The sequence below is a fragment of the Falco punctatus genome, assembly GCF_963210335.1.
Source record: "Falco punctatus genome assembly, chromosome: 2".
Classification (NCBI taxonomy): Eukaryota; Metazoa; Chordata; class Aves; order Falconiformes; family Falconidae; genus Falco; species Falco punctatus.
This window is the reverse complement of record NC_137581.1, coordinates 42,500,110-42,519,388: the sequence shown is the minus strand read 5'-3', so window position 1 is coordinate 42,519,388 and position 19,279 is coordinate 42,500,110. Positions and strand designations below refer to the sequence as shown.

Here is a 19,279-nt window from a genome sequence, read left to right as displayed (position 1 = left end):
ATAAAAGGTTAAAGTACATTTTCATAATTTAGCAAAATAATAATGGAGAACAAAAAACCCCAACAAACGAAAGGCAGAGGAACTGGGAAAGAAATCCTGAAACTTATGTAAGTTATTGTTAAAATTCAGGTTTGTATGCACTGATTTTGAAAAGTAAAATATTTATCAAACAATCAAGGTATTTATTTTTAATCAAAGCTTTATGTGTTTTCATTTATCCAGTATGATAGAAAATGAAGGCTATAAACACTGTGTCAGTGATGGGCTGATGTACTTTAAAAAGTACTTGTGGCAATAGTTTTGTCATGACTGACAGCATATTTTCCCATAGCCTTTTTCAGATAAATTCTTTTTTGTTTTGGATTGTTTTTTTAACAGTATTATCCATACTACTGTCAGCATTAATCAAGCCACATTGTATTCTTGTTCTCTACTAAAAAAATATAAATTTGGTAGGGTATTTTTATTATTTTTTAAATTAAGCAAAAGACAGAGATAGTGTTTTCTTGAACAAAAAGGTAGTAATTCTATTTTGTGTATCATATATATACGTAGAAAAAACCTCAAATTTATTCAGTTACATAAATAGCTTTTGACATTTCAAAAATATCCTTTTTTATTTTGAATTATAGAGTGATGAGATTTTTTTGCCTAAGGAAAGGAGTTTGGAATCTATAGGACATACCTACCAGGATATAATTTTTATAAGGTGTATAAAAATGAACTGTTCATTATCTATTCTGCTAAAATCGCTTGGTGTGATAGAATCATTACAACATCGTGAGAAATAAAAACAGAAAAGACATGCTAGGTTATCAAGCCCATTCCCTTCAGTTACAATCAGCAGCAAGTCCTTTAATGTACTACTGTGTCAATATCTCACAAAGTGAAGATGCGTTTCTATTTCCCCCCTGCTATTTGACACTTCTAATATGCATTCATACAGTGGCTGGCATAATGCATTTTTGCTATTAAACATGTCCTGCAATAAAAAGTAGTGATGGGAATCTATGTCAAATGGCATCGTAAGACTAAATAGGTCTGTGATTTAGGATTGTTTCCGAAGTTTAAATTTAATTATAGTGCTGTAGAAAGACATGCAATTTCTTTTTTTACCAGTGTTCCAGAATTTTAAAGGATCTGTTATTAGTTTCAGTGGTGTTCCCAAGGATGGGAAAAATGCAACAGCTTCAGCTATAACACAGGAAAGTATTAAAAAGCCATTAGGGAATGCTTGATAGAGAGAAAATTTTTCCCACTGATAAGAGATATGGAACCATGTTTGAAACCCCTTTGTGATCACTTCAAAAAATATGTATTATTTTGGGCTGATAATTCTACAGATGTTTTTGGTCAATGGATTTTAAAAATACCTTTATAGTTTAAGTAAAGCTGTTCAGGAATGTTGATGTTATGACTGGAGAAAAAACAGTTTATTTTCTATAGGAGAAAAAAGGGAACACACAAAGAATTTGACCACTTGAGGGTTTTTTGGTTTTGTGTGGAATCACTTCTGAATTTTTATATTGCAGAAATTGGGGCTTTTTGTAAACAATGCGTAAAATGAGGAAAGAATTGTAGCCTGGGATTTTATTGGTGATGATGAAAACGATTAAATGCAGTTGTTTGGGAAGCAGTAGAGATGATGTCTTTTTCTTTATTTGGATTTGCCTAAGTGTCATGATATATTATTCCCTGAGAAGTTTAGTTAATAGAATTAAATTGCTTTTTAAATTATAAATATTTGAGTATTTTTCCAGGAATCCCATAAAGTTATTGTTTTGAGTAAATGCCCTTTGTAATGAGAAGTTAATCTGCAGTAAGAAATCTTTTTTTCATTAGTTTTTTAAAATATGTGTTATGTTATATTCATGTAATGATAATGCTAGAGCTGTTCATATTGGATTGTGTATATAAGAATAGAAATATGCACCCATCCTTTAGAGTGATTTTTTTGTTGACATCAGCAAAAAAAGCCCAGATATAATTAATTGTAACTAAAGTCACAACGGGGCAATACAAATCACTTTATTCCATCTTCATTTAATCTTCAGTAGAACTGTGTGTGTAGAATTGGATGTATGTAGGAATGAGAAATGAGAAAATGAGAACTGACAGGTCTTGTAGTGAAAGTACACAGTGTAGGGTGTTGTATGTTAGTCTCATCACTGTCAGTGGAGGATGACTGGAAGCTGTGGTAGGGGTAGTGCTTGGAGTAAGTGATGCTAAACTGCAAAAAAGAAAGGGTGGGCTGTGGGATCCAAAACTAGCATTTCAACAGTGATTCTAATATCCCTGTCAAGTAGGCTATAGAACAGTATGGAATATGAAAGAGTAATGAGAAATGTTAACAGATGAAAAGATTATGGAGAAACTGCAGTATCGGTCAAAAAGCTGGTAAGTTACCTCACAAAGGGAATAGGTAAAATTAGAGCTAACAAATAAAAAAAAAAAAGATAGGACTTTCTGTTTATTTTGGCCAGAATCAAGGACATGATTACCCTCTTTTTGATCCATAAATAATAATGGTACCTAAATACATATATATGTATACCAATTCCAATATACATGATACGTGTGTATATATATGTATACATGTCCATATAATTAATATATATTATGATGCACCTGTGTGTATGTACATACACACACACACGTATCTGATTACTCTAAACTTATTGCATCTTTTTTTTTCTGTGGACATTGTGATTCATAGCACTTTCAGTGCTATATATATTTCAGTCCATAATATAGAACTAGTAGCATTTTACAGCTTACAAGTTATAAACTACCTTCGACTTCATCACAAAGTAAATGAAATCAGTTTACCTGCATTAGAAGTATGCATTTATTTCCCAATCTGTGTGCCTGTGGAAAAGCTGTAGGTCCTTTCCTTGCATTGTCACCAATTATAGAGTATGAAATGTCCAAGTGTGAAGAAGTTTAACTGATAGCTGAATTCCAAATGCATCTGTGTGCTTAAGACATTACATTGCTGAAACTGATAATATTAAGGAGGTTTGAATGTTTATTAAATACTTCATTTCTTAGTAATTTTACTTCTCATAGAGGACTGTTTTTGAAATAATACTTTTAAAGTTGATGCTTCTATTCATTTAAATTTTCTCTTCTGCACATCAAGTACAAAACTGAATACAGTAATATTTCCTAAATCATGAGGCACAATTAATTTCTTATGGATGTAAATTTGCATTAAACACTAATGACAAAAATGATAAACCAAAACACTGACACCACTCAAGGTGGAAATTTGCAATACAGGCATGCAGATACAGATTTCCGAAACTATTGTTGTGATTCTTTAACAGGACTATACATATGAAAATTTACAGAGAATAGAAATGCAGTAAAATGTGTTACAAGTTTTAAGAATAATATATGCTACATAAAGTTTAATAAAGTGAACTGCTTACCCAGCAAGATATTTTTGGTTGGTTGTTTTTTTAGGGGAAAGGGAGGTTATTTTGCTGTGTCTTAACATAGAGATCTAACCGCTATGAATTATCTAATAATGATAATTAAATCCTGCCTATTCAAAGACAAATTATGAAACTTGCTTGTATTTAAAAAAAAAAAAAATTCTATTAACTCTGAAAAATTTCTAGAAATACTAGGCTCAGTTTTCATCATTTCACTCAGATGATTATTTCTAGTGATCTTCTATACCCCACAGATATAACTCTTAAGATTCATGTGCAGACTTGCACATGATAGAGTTATGTCATGAAATCACTCTCAATGGAATGATAGTGAAAAATTCTTAAGATCTTTTGATTATATGTGTCATTTAAAGTTCTTAAGATGAAAACCTTTTGTTAAAAGAAAAAGTATTACTTGGGACTAGATAATTTTACTGAATCTTTCATTTCCATTAAAGTAATGCTTATTATATAGTAATTCAAATCCTTGTTAACTGTTCAGAATATTCTTACATTTTCTATTTTTATTTTAATCACTATCGATAGCTGTCTGGAGAAAGTGTGTTAAATCAACATGTCATGGGAACATAGTGTAATAATTTCTTTATCAGAAACTACTTAAAGAAATTATTCATCATGAGAAATGCATGATACTTATTACCAATGATTCATGACCCTATACTGATGAGTCAACATAAGATCCTGAGTATTAATAATGAAAATTAGTACTGAAGTGCAGATTGATGTAAAGTTAGCTTTATGCTTTCATTGATGCAAAATGTCACAAAAATTTATCTCCTGCACAATGAATTTGTCTTGGCTTTGATTTTATTCCAACTACATGGCGGCAAATCTCAGAAGGAAAAGACATGTAGATGTAAATATAAAGACATTAATCCATTTAAGCCTATACATTTTAAAAATAATTAAATGATGGTTTATTTTTAACTACTTTTAAAAGAAGTATTTCATAGCTGTCATGTTTTAAAATTAATGAGATGCTTTCCAAAGAATTTTTAAATTTTCAAAAAGTAATTACTGTTTATCAAATATTTTTAAAGTGTGTGATAGCTTAAGGCATATTTACAAACTCTACAGCTTTAAAGAATTAAGAATTTAGGGTAGGATTCATCCCCCTAGGTAGGAATATATACAAAATAATAAAACAACTGAGCTGGCATAGTCCCATTAAAAAAAAAAAAAATCATATTTAGGGTTAAACACCTTGGGTCTCTGGAGCAGTTCCTGCCTCTCAAAGTAGAAAAAAAGATTATTGGGAAGACTGTAAGCTGGAAATCTGCTTACTGAATCTGCCTTTTATTTGTAATAAAAAAGCCTACATCAATTTTATCCATATTGGAAGTTGATTGTAAACCTATTACCAAGTTTTGTACTACTGAAAGAAAAAAAAAAAAAAAGCTAACTTTATTTTTTTGTATTCTATTTTATATGTATAATTGAATTAATATATAAAAAACCTTTCAAATTGGAAGGTACTTCTTGTGTAATTAACAAAGAACATCTTGGCTGGGCTGTACAGTTCATTCTTACAACCATTTCAGCAATGGTCTGTCATGATTGCCGTATGAGTGTGATTACACTGCTGCTGTTTGCTTGAAAGATCTGCTTTCAATTTACAGTTTATTCGTGAAGTTGTTAGAGTGAATCTCTTGCTGTTTGTTCTCTACTTTTTGACTGAATACTAGATAACATTATTGCTAGGAACCACAGCTCGCTCACAAAATGGCAGGAATTCAACTGATATTAAAGAAGAATTAAATGTTAGGAAGTTTAACCTGGAACTGGGATGTTTTCCAGGACTTTAATCCTTTAACTTCTAATTTATTTATTTTTAAAAAATCTAAAAATAACTCCTGAAAATAATTAAAAAGCAAACAAACAAACAAAAGATAAATAATCTCTAAGTTATTTACATCTTCAAAAATCTTAAAAAGCTACTTGGGTGGTATTAATTTAACCAAATATAGATATCTGCATCTGAGTAAACTCCCTTTATAGTAACAGAGAAAAATAAATGACTCAAAGATGGATGTCATCTTAATTTAATAGATGCTAGGGTAAAAGGTCAAAAATGAAAGAATGAGCATAAACAAGGACCCACACAAGTCATATTGACACTTCAGATGCAGATAAGCTTTGCACAGCAGAAGACTGCCCACTTGCAAGGCTGGCTACCATCATTCAGCAAAATATTGTATTACATTGGTTATATTCCATTGAAGTCAAGTTAAAGTCTTAAAATAAAGCTATAAATCTTTTGGTTTAGAATTTTTGTGAAGCCAAATGTTAGTACCAATATAAATCTTTTAATCTACCAAGAAATTCCCAGAATCAAAGCATCATATAAGAGATCATACTTGGACAGTCTTCCTCCGTTTCAATAGATAGAAGACTCTAAATCCTTTGTAAGGGCATTTCAGTCTACAGCCTGAGAGATGATTTGAGTACCACAGCTTGAATTACCTTATAAGCTGTACTTGACAATAGGCAGGTCTTTTATTCATTTCAGTGAAAACTTAAAACTAATAGATTGGGCTAAGTTTATTCAGTTATACAGAAACTAAGAATCTGGATTTGTACAGAAACAGACTCAAAGCAATAACAGTTCCCTATAGCTCAAATTTTATTATCATGGGCATTGACTTTGAAATGTCATTTTACACTTCTGTCTTTAGATTTGATTTTTGCCTATAACAATGTGGATGAACAGAGTAAATGCACCAAGTGTAGTTGCAGAATCTTGACAATGTTTTCATTTTCCTTTAAAACACAGAAGAAAAGACTCATAAGTAACTCCTTCTTAGCCAAATGTGACAGAATATTCTCTGCTATTCCAATATAGTCCTATGTAGTTGCAATTGTTTAGGTATAGCCTAAAGAAAAAAAAAATATTGCAAAAATTAACAAATGTTGCTTTCCAATAAGTAATCCACTTCTAAGAAACAAGACTGAACATTTTTCTAAATAAAGGTAGTATTTGGCAATTGCATTTATATGAGAACATATAGAATCAGCCTGTTCCTAGCCTTATGTCGCTTTTAAGTGCTTGACATAACAGAGTATAGCCAAAAATCTCACAGAGAAATCATTGCATTTGGTCCTGGACCAAAACGCTCCCTGGGTAATACTTCATTGGTAGATTCAGCCATTGCATTAGTCCTGCAGTGAGGATTTGGACTTGCTGCATAACATTTTTCTTAATAGCAACATACTAAAATTAAGCTTCAGGTCAGTACAAGAGTTTTCTATCAAATATGACTAGAATAAAAGCTTCAGTATTGGCCTATGAAAAAAAGAAGTGTCATTTTTTTAAAAAAAAAAAAAAGTCTGGGTTGTCTTTTTATAGGAATATTTTATGTTGCTTGCTGTGCTAGCCATGTATAAGAAAACTTGAAAAATTATAATTAAGCATGAATAAAAATATTTTACAGTGTAGATAGATCAGTTAGATTATACTTTGGACTTGTTAAATTCAGAAGTGAGTTAACCTAGAATATTCTATTGAAAATAATAATAAAAAAGCCATACTAAATAATTTTAAATATTTGGTATAGCAAAGCTAACTTAGATTCCACTAATGAGTTGCACTAGAACTTTTAAAAAGAAACCCAAAGGTGTCGTATTGGGTATTCATGCATGTGTGCATGGATGATTTTAGAGATATCCAATATAGAGATATTCTTGAAAAACTGTTTAAGGTACAAAATTGTAAAACAAAATGAAATAGGAAATTTGTAGGAAAACTATTTAAATAAAACTAACAAAATAATGAAGTAAGTGATACCTTAAAGCTAGAGGTAACATAGGTAGTATCAATGGGACCACTTACCAGTTTAGTACTTTCTGGTGGAATTATTTCTTAATATATAATAAAATGGGGGGAAAAAAACCCCTGCCAACACAAAAACCTATTAAAATAAATTTATTCTACATATAAAAGTTCAACAAATAAAATAGTCATGAAGCAAATATTTTTAATTCCTTTGCTTTCACGTGATGAAATAAAGAAAAAGTCATAATATTTTTAACAAAAAATTTCCAAAATTTCAGCAGATTTTAAAAATATGTCTTTAGTGCAAATATCAGAAAAAGTTTCAGATACTGGAGACCATTATAGTTCCATAATAGCAAAACGGTATCTGATCATATTGAAACAAGTGAAGGAGAAACCATAGGTAACGCATAGGCTGATACCACAAATTTATAATGAACAGGTCATTACAATAAGAATTATGCAGATTAAAGATACAGTTTATGAGGACAATATGGAGAGTGATCGCCTTGCTTCATTTAATGCCAAATAAACTGTTTGGAGACAAAGCCTTTAAAGACTGAGTGTTAATAACATTTTTAAAAGCTTTGACCAGGAAAACACAAGCTAGAGGATTCATGAGCAGAGTAAATCAGATGCACAGCAATGTAGCAAAACCAGTTATTGTACTGGTTGGCTGAGTTTTACCTGAGTTTTTCATAAAACATTATAAAATACAGATTATTGCTTGTTCAACACTGAAAATCTAATGATAAATGAATGATACCACTCCTTAGTCCCAGATTGAAGGATATTTCAGTGAAAGTTTAACTTTCAACTTCTATTTTAAAAAAATTTGCCATGGCATTTAAGCGATGATGTTATTTTAGATAGTGCTGAAGTCCCAATAAATACATGTTTGTCTATGGAGTTACAATCTATCAGAAAAGCCTTCAAGGTACAGTAGAAACCATTAAAGTAGATTAGAAATATAAATAAAAGTTTGATACAGACCTAACATTTACATCCATGGTAACTGTAAAACAAACTCTGAAAATGTAGAGAATAAAGGAGATTATTTTTTTCTTTCTTCACTAGCTTGCGGGATAGCATCTTTTTATGTATTGCTGGGCTACAGAGGAGGCAAAAATGGCAGATTCACATTTTCCATTAAAAGATAAACAAAAATCAATAGGGTTGGGTTTGTTTTTTCGTTGTTTTTTTTTTGTTTGTTTTTTTTTTTGGGGGGGGGGGAGGGGGTTTGGTTGGTTTTAAAAGTTTTACAGCAAAGTAATTCCTAATTTTATGTATGCTGTGTGGATGTAAAAGAAACCACTATGGGGAGAGAAAAAAGTAGAGAGGTCATACACAGATGCATGAGAATCTGAGATTCCATTTTAGACATCAGGGCAGATACAAACCTGCAGTGTACTCATGCACAGGAGGCCGGAGATGAGAGCTAGGAAGAAAGAAATGTAAGTAAAATGAGAAGAATTGAAACCAACAGACTGATCTTGTAGTACCTCATATCCTATTGGTACGCTAAAGCTGTAATTATTTATGGTTAATTAATTTAACCAAAAACGCTCTAAGCATTTTTAAGAATTCTTGAAAGATATAAGCATATTTTTTTGCAGAATGTTTACTACAATTCCAAGAGATAGAACACTGGATAAAGGAAAATTTTCCAGATACTAGCTTGTTAGAGTATACTGACAGCTCAGAACAATATAGCCCTTCATACTTCTGCACATGTATAATACTGACCAAATTCTACTGCATTAGGCAATGCCATTCCACATTTCCAGATGTATGCAGCTTCATTGTTGGATAAATACTCTGAGCAAACGGCCATGATATCTGTTCAAATCAAGCTTAAATCAACAGAGCTCTGAGTTTGATGCATTCTATACATGTAAAATCTGCAGTATATTCTGCTCATACAGGACGTCTGAGATGCTTTTGGACTTTGACATATGCGCAGTCATAAACAATACTCTCAGTCATGAAGAATGCATTCATGTATCATATATGTGCTTCATGAGTACAGAGAAAAATGTCCGTCACTTTGGTATTTGTGCAACATGGAGTTTCCACCTTTAATCTACCCCTTCTTCATTTACAATCTTGTACAAAACATTACCCACTAGCATTAAGTTAACAGTATGAATGCAATGGGAAAGAGAACAGGTCAAGGAGAAAGACTCACGTCCCAAAAAGGTTCTGTGAGTCAAGATCCTGTTGGAAATACCTTGCTTTTCTGCAATGGTAAATCTTTCCGGGTACATCAGCACCTCACAAGGCAGTGCTATGCTGGAGGTGTGCGTTCTCCCTCTCTATGTGGTGGTTTCTGTGCACAGAAAAAAAAAAGAAAGAAAGAAAGAAACCAAACAAGCAAAAAAAACCCCCAAACCTATAACCACCTAAGCATTGAGTGGAATAGTTCATCAACAGACTAGCTTACCAGAGCACAGGAATACTCTGACGTAGCTATATTGTTTACTTTTTTTCAGAAGCAGCTGTTGAGAGATTAGTCTGAGAATCTTTCTTTTATGCTATATAGACTAGTACTGGGTACCTCTGTGTTAAATTGTTGTTATTTTTTGAATGTTGAAATCTCAGGGGAAATATGTCATTCTAGCTGCTTTCACTGTTTGTTGACAGAAGACCTGAGCCTTTTAAAGTATTTTCTCTGCAATATTGATTTGCTTGTATATTAGATCTTTGCTTTGGATTTTTCTCCTAATCATTGGGAACATTACAGGGATATTTTTTTCTGAATTATTAAGTACCTTCTCATTGTACTTTGCACCCTTATTAAGTAGTAGATCATGACCCACTTCACTAAAGAGCTACAAATCATAATGGAAACACTTATAATAATTTTTGAATCATGTTCTCAGGATAATAGTATGGCAGAGTTGAGAATATGGTGTCTCATCTACAAAACTGAATGTAAATAAAGAGGTGGCAGGCAGGTCTTTATTTCTGTAAATTTCCATTATATTAACATGTCAGTATCCTATCTTCTGCCCCCCAAGAGGGCAGGGATGTTTTTAAAATTCTTTTAATCAGCCTTTATAACCTGTCTGTGAATAAACATTAGAAGAGATATTTTCAACAATGTGTCATTGATTATTCACTAAGGAAGGTAGGTCAGGTCTAATTCTCCAAATTATCACATACAAAATTCCCAGCTTGGCCTACGGCAGTCCTATATGCAGCATCCAGAAAATTATACTTGTATTCCACACCCAATGAAGATTATGGTTGTGAAAATTAAATAGCAGGTTTAAATAATTGAGGTATAATTTAAAACAAATTGGATTTTACCATCATTACTTTTCTTTATGTTGACACCAGTAGTATGGAAGAAAAGTGGTTTAAGACTTGAATAGAACAGAGTAAGGAAAAGCAGCAGTATTAGTTACAATTAATACAGAATTGTCTAAGTATGCTTCTGTGGATATGGGTGAGAACGTGGTAGAAATTTACAGCTACCTGGAAACTAAATAAATGCAGAACCTACAATGGTGGAATAAAGCCTAGGTGTTACTTAATCATGTTTAATACTTGGATAACCATTCACTGATTGATTTGTCTCCTCACATTCAGTGTTGTGATACCATATATATCTGCCCTCTTCTTAAAAGGTAACTTCCCTATTTAAGAAATTAGTTGTTGGATACAGGTTTATCCTTCCCAGTTAAAATTCTGTGTCTCTACAAATACCTAAATGTAGAGACTACAGTAAAGCTAACAACACAGCCAGGGTTTTTTTTTTCTTCCATTTCATATCCAAAAGTGTCAGTATGAATATTTCCTGTTATTTTGTAAAAATTGATGCTTTTTAAAATTTCACTGTATGAAATCAGGTCTATCATGCAGATAAGGAAATGCAGAGTTAAAAATATGATAGGCAGTGTTCCCTTATTTTGTAACATCACAGTAAAGCAACTTAAAAATCCCATTCCAATCTCCAAGCATAAATAATATTGAAACTGTACAGATCTCAGAACCTAATTAGACATAATAGGATTTTTGCTGCATAGCTTTGTGAAGGCAATCAAAAGGAATATGCCTGCCATTGCACACTGGACAATATTCATTTTTAGTTCTCATTTAGCTAAAAAATAACACAATAACACTGTTGGCTGTCATAACTCCCCAAGTCTAAATGCTTAGGAGAACCGTTTTCTAGACAGAAAAAATTTGCCTTCCCAGTGTATAGTAACATGGTACTACAACTTACTATCCTTCTTTCTTGGACTTTTTTTTAATTTTTTTTGGTGTCTGTGTAAATTTGACTCCAAAGTTTATGTTACTGTTTTAATATATTTTTATTATTATTATTATTATTATTATTATTATTATTATTTAGTTCAGGAATCTGCCAGTTTCAGACTGTACTAATGAAAAGCAATATGTTGGGACACAATTTACCTAGGACACTTTTTAATCAAGACTATATATATTCCCAAAAAAGCATCTCTATTACAGGAAACAGTTCAATAGGTACTGACTTTTGTATGACTGAATAAATAGCAAACATTGAGTTAATAAGCTTTTCATGATTTTCAAGGAAACATTGAGATTTCTTTGTACTGTACTGACTGTATCTAGTTACTCAATATACTACTAGAAATTATCTCCTCTGAAAAAAAAGTTGTTTCCTTCCCTAGAAGAAATACTCACAGTTGGGTTTCCAGTCTCAGCTGTCCAGCAACTGTACGAGAACTAGCAAAGCCAAACTGTTCAGAATGTCATGAAAATGCAAGTAATTAATCAAATGATGGATCGGATAAATTAGTCCCATAATGTCAGAATTTCTACAAATTAAAAAAGCATAAGATCTGATTCCCTTAATTTCCGGTTTCCTTATCCAGATAAATAGTAACCTTGATTAATTTTTATGTAATTCTCTTACAATAAAAGCCTCCCTTTCTGGATATATGATTGCTTTTCTCGGGAAACAACAACAGAGCACTGTTATCATGAGGATTGTGAAGTCCAAGAGGTTTTCTTTTTTATGTGCCTTAAACTGGTTTTGTCAAATTGTTGAAGTTGAGGTGCAGGAAGAAAAGTTGTGAGTAACTTCTGACCTTTCTCTTACCTTCACAAACAGTCCTGAAAGAGCTAACAATATTATTCTTGTGTGCATTTTGCTTAATGACAATAAGACTTGAAATGTCAGCTGGATATTAGATTTTTCTCATTTAGGAACAGGAAAAGCCCAGTCTATATAATATGTTTTAATAAAACCATTATCTACATTCGGAGTGTAACTATAGATGGATGTTTATTATCTAGTGGGCATAGAACACAGAAAACAACAAAACACAATTATGTACTATGATGCCACTCTAGTGTAGGACACTTACAGTGAACATGAAAATCTTCATGATTCAAGATGAACTCTGATCTTCTAACACACTATTCAGTATCTTGACTACAAAAAGATGAAAAATCTTATGTCAAGGGACCATGCAGAAATTGGCTGTACCAATTAGAAAAAATGAAATTTATATAGAGTTAGTACCTTTGCTCTTTATGGAGGAGGAATTCTGCAGCGTGCTAATAGGATTGGAACTCTGACATTTCAACACAGACTACTTAATTTTATTTTTCTTTTCTATTAAAACAAATGACCCGAAACATTCAGAAAACAGTTTGTTTCATCAGTTTTACTGGAAAATATTTTGCTTTGTGGTCTTGGTAGAATGTATCCCTTAAGACCACAGGGGACACCTTATGGCAGCCTTCCAGTACCTCAAGTGGGCATACCAGAAAGCTGGAGAGGGACTTTTTATAGGGGCAGGTAGTGATAGGACAAGAGGAATGGCTTTAAACTGAGAGTAGATTTTGATTAGATATTAGGAAGAAATTCTTCACTATGAGGGTGGTGAGACCCTGGGACAGGTTGTCCAGAGAAGCTGTGGATGCCCCATCCCTGGAAGTGTTCAAGGCCAGGCTGGATGGGGCTTTTGAGCAACCTGGTCTAGTGGAAAGTGGTCCTGCCTATGGCAGGGGGGTTAGAACTAGGTGATCTTTAAGGCTCCTTCCAACCCAAACCATTCTATGATTCTATGATTTTGATTGCAGTATTGCCATTTGTGGTTATCATGGACTGTTCAGTAACTTCAGTACAGGTTTTGATACAAAGATGAGATGTACTGCACTCTGTTCTGTGTAATGGGGAGGCTAAAGGTAACACCTTTGGGGCTACCCTTTAATTCATATATGTGATATGAAAATCCCATAGCAGTTCTGGCATCTAAGCTCCAAGAGCAAGCCATAAGAACCAGTAATGCTTGAATATTGGTTTTTCTTATATATGACACCATCTGCTCTGGAATTCTTCATTATGACACAGTCTGCTGTAACGTAAAGGCTTTATTTATTTATTTATTTGCTTAGGGTTGGAGATGTGTGGGGGTGTGGTGGTGGTGTGTTACCGTATCACTACTACTCATTATAATTTTTTGAAACATATGGTGCAAGCACGGCCTAATGGTGAAAATAAATATTTCTTATTGCTTAGAACTTTTCTCAACTTGGCTTCTTAGGAAACATAATGCAAGGATCAGACAGTGGGGTTTAATAGATAGGTGCATCTGAGCACAGGTAATAGGGACAGCCAACAAATGCAACAGTTTGTGCAGCACATTCCACAAAAGGTGGCCAGAAACTCTACTGAGGGCACTGCAATGGTGGCTCCAAGGAATACGGCTCTGGAGACAAGAGGGGCCCAGGAGAGCTGATAGTTTTTTCAAGGATCACCTCCTTTAAGCTCAAAGAATTTCCATCTTGATGTGCAGGAGATCAAGCACAGGCAGTAGGAGGCCTGAGTGGATGGATGGAGAACTCCTGATGAAATTTAAACTAAAAAGGAAGCATGCAAGAGGTGAAAACTGGACAAGTGACCCAGGAGAAGTACACAGGTGCTGTCTGAGCTTGTAGGGATTAGGTTAGGAAAGCCAAAGCTCATTTTGAGTTGAATCTTATGAATGACTTGAAGAGAAACAAGAAAGGCTTCCACAGGTCTTTCAACGGCAAAATGAAGACTAGGGAAAATGTGAGCTCACTGCTGACTGGGCAGGGGACCTGGTGAGAAAGACCACCAAAAAGGCTGAAATACTCAATACTTTCTTTGCCTCAGTCTTGTAAGACTGGCTTCAGGAGTTCTAGGTCCCTTAAACCAGAGAGGGAAGTCTGAAACAAGGAAGACTTACCCTTTGTTGGGGAGGATCAAATTAAGGAACATTTAAGCAAGCTGGACACATACAAATGCATGGAACCTGAAAACATGGACCCACAAGAACTAAGGGAGCTGGCCGATGCCATTGTGAGGCCACTCTAAATTATCTTTGAAAGGTCATGGTTATCAGGAAAGGTTCCCAAGGACTGCAAGAAACCAAATGCCACTTGTGTCTTCAAAAAGGGGATGAAGGATGTGGAAAGATACAAACCAGTCACCCTCACAATGAACCATGAGAAGGTGATGGAGAAAATAATACTGGAACTCTTTCAGTCCATGTAAGGGTTAGAAGTTGACTGGGAATAGTCAACATGAACTTTAAAAAAAAAAAATAAATAATTCCTGACCAACCTGAGTAGCTGAATAACTGCCAGGATCAAAGAGCAGTAACCAGCAGCACCAAGTCCAGCTGGAAGAAGCTATAATTGTGATGTTTCCAAGGGGCCAGTGTGTTTGTCATCTTCATTAAAGACCTATATGATGGGAAAAAATACACTCTCAGGAAGTTAGTCAGTAACAAAAACAGTGAGGAGAGTTGGCTATGCTGCCATCAGTGAGATGACAACAGGCTGGGAAATGAGCTGACAGAAGTCTTACAAGTTTCAACAAAGGCAAATGCCATGTCCTGCAGTTGGAGAGGAACAACCCCATATTCCAGTACAGGCTGGGGGCTGATTGGCAGGAAAGCAGTCAGCAGAAAAGGTCCTGGGGGTCCTGGTGGACAAGAAGTTGGACAAGAGCCAGTAATGCCTGCTTGCAGCAAAGAAGGTCAACAGTATCCTGTGTTGCATTAGGAAGAGTGTTGTCAGCAGGATGAGGGAGATAGTCTTTCCCCGCTACTCAGCCCTGGTGAAACACACCTGGAGTACTGCATCCAGTTCTGGGCTCTCCACCACAAAAGAGGCATTGTCGTATTGAAGTGAGTGCAGCAAAGGGCCACAAAGATGATTAAGGGACTGGAACATCTCACGCATGAGGAGAGTCAGAGAAGCATGATGACATGAATCTCACACCAAACCAACATTTTTATTTTGGCAGTTTTCTAACTGCAACATTTCCTTGTGTCAATGTAAGATTAATTTATGCGGAAATGGAATTGAACATCATGGTAGTAAAGTATGTAGAACATATTCAGTAAGGTCAGACAAGTTCAGAGAACACCATGAACTTTAAAATCCCATTGAATTCACAACACAACAGCAAGTGGTAAATGCAAAGTAAAAGGCATTGAGGAAAAAATCTGAAGGAATCATGCATCTCACAGGATTCTACATGCATTGTATAAACCTAGTAAAGTTCTCATGGCGAAGGCAATGAAGACTATGTTCTGTATAAAGCCTGGTTAAAGAGCACAACAGGAGATGCAGAGAGAAAATCCGTTACAACAGTGCAATGAGCTTATCAGCTTCCATTGTCATAAAAAAAAAAAAAAAAAAAAAAAAAAAAAAAGGCTAAAATCTATAAAATGCAGAAAAACACTATTTTGGTTAAGAGGAAAGCAAATTTTCTATAAAAAGTGACTGAAATATTTGGGATGGCTTCATTTACAGAAGGAAAAAATACGAGAATAAAATTCAAATATGAAAATATGAAAGGACATAACAAAAATTTTGAAACAGTGGGTGAGATAAAAAGACTAAATTGAGGACAACTATGTTCTAATGAAAGTGCAAAGAAGATATTCAAGGAAGTAAAAGGTGGAAATTTCAAAACTGATAAGATATATTTTGATGTGCATCATAGTTTCACTGTGAAATTCACTGCATATTACAACTCTGCTTATGTGTGAAGGTGAGATGTTTGTGTGTTTATCTAGACAACAATTATATACGCATGTGTGTGTATAGAAACATTCTTGCACCTAAACTTTCTTTGCATATGATTATTTTTTTATCCCAACAATAATTTTATTATTCAACTTTGCATTAAGAGTATATACATGAAAAGCTGGAGTACAGTGCTGTTATATATATATATATATAAAAAAAGCAAATACTTTTTTGACAATGTAAACCTGTTTTTTCAGGATTTAAGTTTTTTTACAACTATTAGATATTAAGGTAAAAAAACCACCACCACAACAAAATCGACCAAAAAACTCCCACAACTACAGCATGTTATCCCCTGATTTTTTATGTGAACACTGACACATCTTCCCACATGTTTGCTGCTGGTTGCGTTCTGAGATAAGATATTGAGCTATAGAGATCATGACTTCAATTTAATATCCACTTTAATATTATTGAAAAAATATAGATGATACATGTGATTGAATAAAAAGCATTTATAAGCAAGACTTCATACCAGAAGAAATTGGAGAATTTGTTCAAAGATGATTCTGCAGGAAAAGACGAGGCTCAGACTATAACAAGGAAGATTTCAGTAAGGGTTAATAGGGGTTTTAGTTTATTTTAATTTTTTAAAAGTTTTAAAAAAAACCCACAAACCAAAGCCAGCACCCAAAGCAGAGGAACACTTTCTGTGAACACTGAGACAAGACTTGTTCAAGCTTACTGTTAAATATGGTTTTAAAGTCAAATTAAACATTGAAAGAATTACTTTTCTGAAATAGAACAAAACAGAGTTCTACATAGGAAGTGGAAAGTTCACATTGTTATAAATAAAAAAAAAAAAAAATATTTTTCTGCAATGAAAAATAAACCCATTCTCTGAAACTGTAATGATCTACTCTTTTCTGACTTTTTGATGAGTTCATAATGTGAAATGGAGTGGGGGAAAAAAAAGACACAGACTTAGGAATATGATTGGTTTTAGCCTGAGATTTTTCGTAAACTGCTCATTTGGGATCATGGATTCATAGAACGGAATTACTGAGCTCACTGTACTGTGACAAATGGTGCTTAGCTATAACATCTTCCAGAGCCTTCTAAGCTTAACTGAAGATACTGTGAGACAGAGAATTCTTCAGTTCTTTTGAATGGGTGGTTAAACCCCCTCATAGTTTTTTTGTTTGTTTGTTTGTTTTTTTATTCTTTAAATTTTTCTGACTTCAACTTCCATGCTTTATATTTTGTTTTACTTTTCTTCACTAGATAAAAGAATCCTTATATATCCAACATTATTGTCTTGTGAAGGTACCCATTCTCTTGTTATTTCTTTTCTCAATAATGTAAATTGATGAAGCAGCTTAAGTTTCTCACTGTAAATCACTTGCTGTAGCCTTTGAAAATGTGGGTGGTATGTGGTTTGGTTTGGGGTTTTTTTTTGATTCTGTGCCAGTCCACCAAGCTTCCGGCTAATGAAAAATTGTATATTTTCTTCTATGTAATTGATAAAAATGCTGAAAACACCAGACTTAATCTTTCTGTCCCCTGTGGAACCCAGGTGGAAGCAATTCCATTCAGTGAAATCCCCCTTAGGTTGACAATAATTTGAGATCTATCAGGCATCTAGTCCGTAATTTATTTATCATGTGCTTTACTGATATCCTGAAGAGCTAATTCATGATCAGAATGTTATGAGGTCTTGAGTTAAACAGTAAACAGATATCCAAGACTATCACATCATTGACAGGTTATTCTATGAAGTAAAGAATCTTCTCAAGGAATGAAATTAGGTTGGTATGACAAGACCTATTTTTCATAAAGCCTATTTTTCATGTGGAGTGGCATTAATTTTATTCCTGTTTGTTAATCCTTCATTAATCAACTCTCAAACTGGTGTTTCCATTTTCGCTTTGAATATGCAAGTTCATTTCTTAGCTATGTTTTGGAAAACTTTTTTTTTTTTTTTTTTTTTTTTTTTTTTACTATTGATGGAGAAAGCATACTTATATCTTCTCTCACTCTCTCCTTCATTTTAGGAGTTACAGTGCTTGAAGGGCCTATTTATGCAGTGGGAGGACATGATGGTTGGAGTTATTTGAATACAGTTGAGAGGTGGGACCCTCAGAGTCAGCAGTGGACGTTTGTGGCAAGTATGTCCATTGCCAGAAGCACTGTCGGAGTAGCAGCATTAAATGGCAAGTGAGTAGGGTATTCTTACATGGTCAAAACACATTTCTGGAAGGGTAACTGTAACATATAGAAGTAAATAACTTTTAGTATATTGTATTAGAGGGTGTCTTTTAAAATAAATTGTACATACCCTCTTACATCTCATGGCTTTTACATTTATTTGAAATAACTAATTTGCATATATTTTCTATATTATTTTTGTTTAATATTTAAAACAAATGCTTAAGAAAATACATGTGAAATTTCAGTGTCTATGGTGTAAACCAGTTCAGGACAAACTGTCCGTTGACTTATCTAACTCATATATGTCAGTTCTAGTTAACCAGCTGAGTTTATCCATCTAATATACTAATGTACCTAGTGATAAGATATATTGTATATGCATTTTGTACCATGCTTCAGTCAATCATTGAACCATAAAACCTTCTTTCTCTGAAGGCAACTACATTCACACCGCAAGTAAACAGAAACTTGATTTTTGTCAAATCAGTCATTAAACCTGTAATTCTAATAATTTTCAGATTCTGTTTCTCTTTTATAACTTTCACTTTTTAGAATTTTAATGTGACACTTATTAAAACTCATTTTATAGTAACGCAATATTATGTATTACTTGTTGCTTTTCACTTTTAAAGTACTTGCTTTTAGCTATGTGGATAAAAAGAAAATGGTCTGAACAACAATAATTTAGAGGTGAGGGAGGAATTAATCACATCTGACTTCAAGTATTTTTGTATAGACATCTGCATCTGAGCCAATCATCCTAAGCTCACCTTATAGTCAGTGGAAGAAATATATATTTTAGGATATCATTTGTCTTACTTAATTTAAG

The 19,279-nt window shown here is 33.6% G+C and overlaps 1 protein-coding gene across 4 annotated transcripts in view; it reads left to right on the top strand.

The window, feature by feature from the left end:
- The window catches only part of KLHL1 (kelch like family member 1), a 252,713-nt gene that overhangs the window by 199,441 nt on the left and 33,993 nt on the right, over positions 1-19,279 (top strand). For 3 of the 4 annotated variants that reach the window (XM_080376862.1, XM_080376863.1, XM_080376864.1), the window contains one exon: positions 18,294-18,456. In XM_080376862.1, coding sequence (XP_080232988.1) covers positions 18,294-18,456 — 163 coding nt within the window. The remainder of the gene's footprint in view (positions 1-18,293; positions 18,457-19,279) is intronic. The other variant, XM_080376865.1, reaches the window with a different exon arrangement.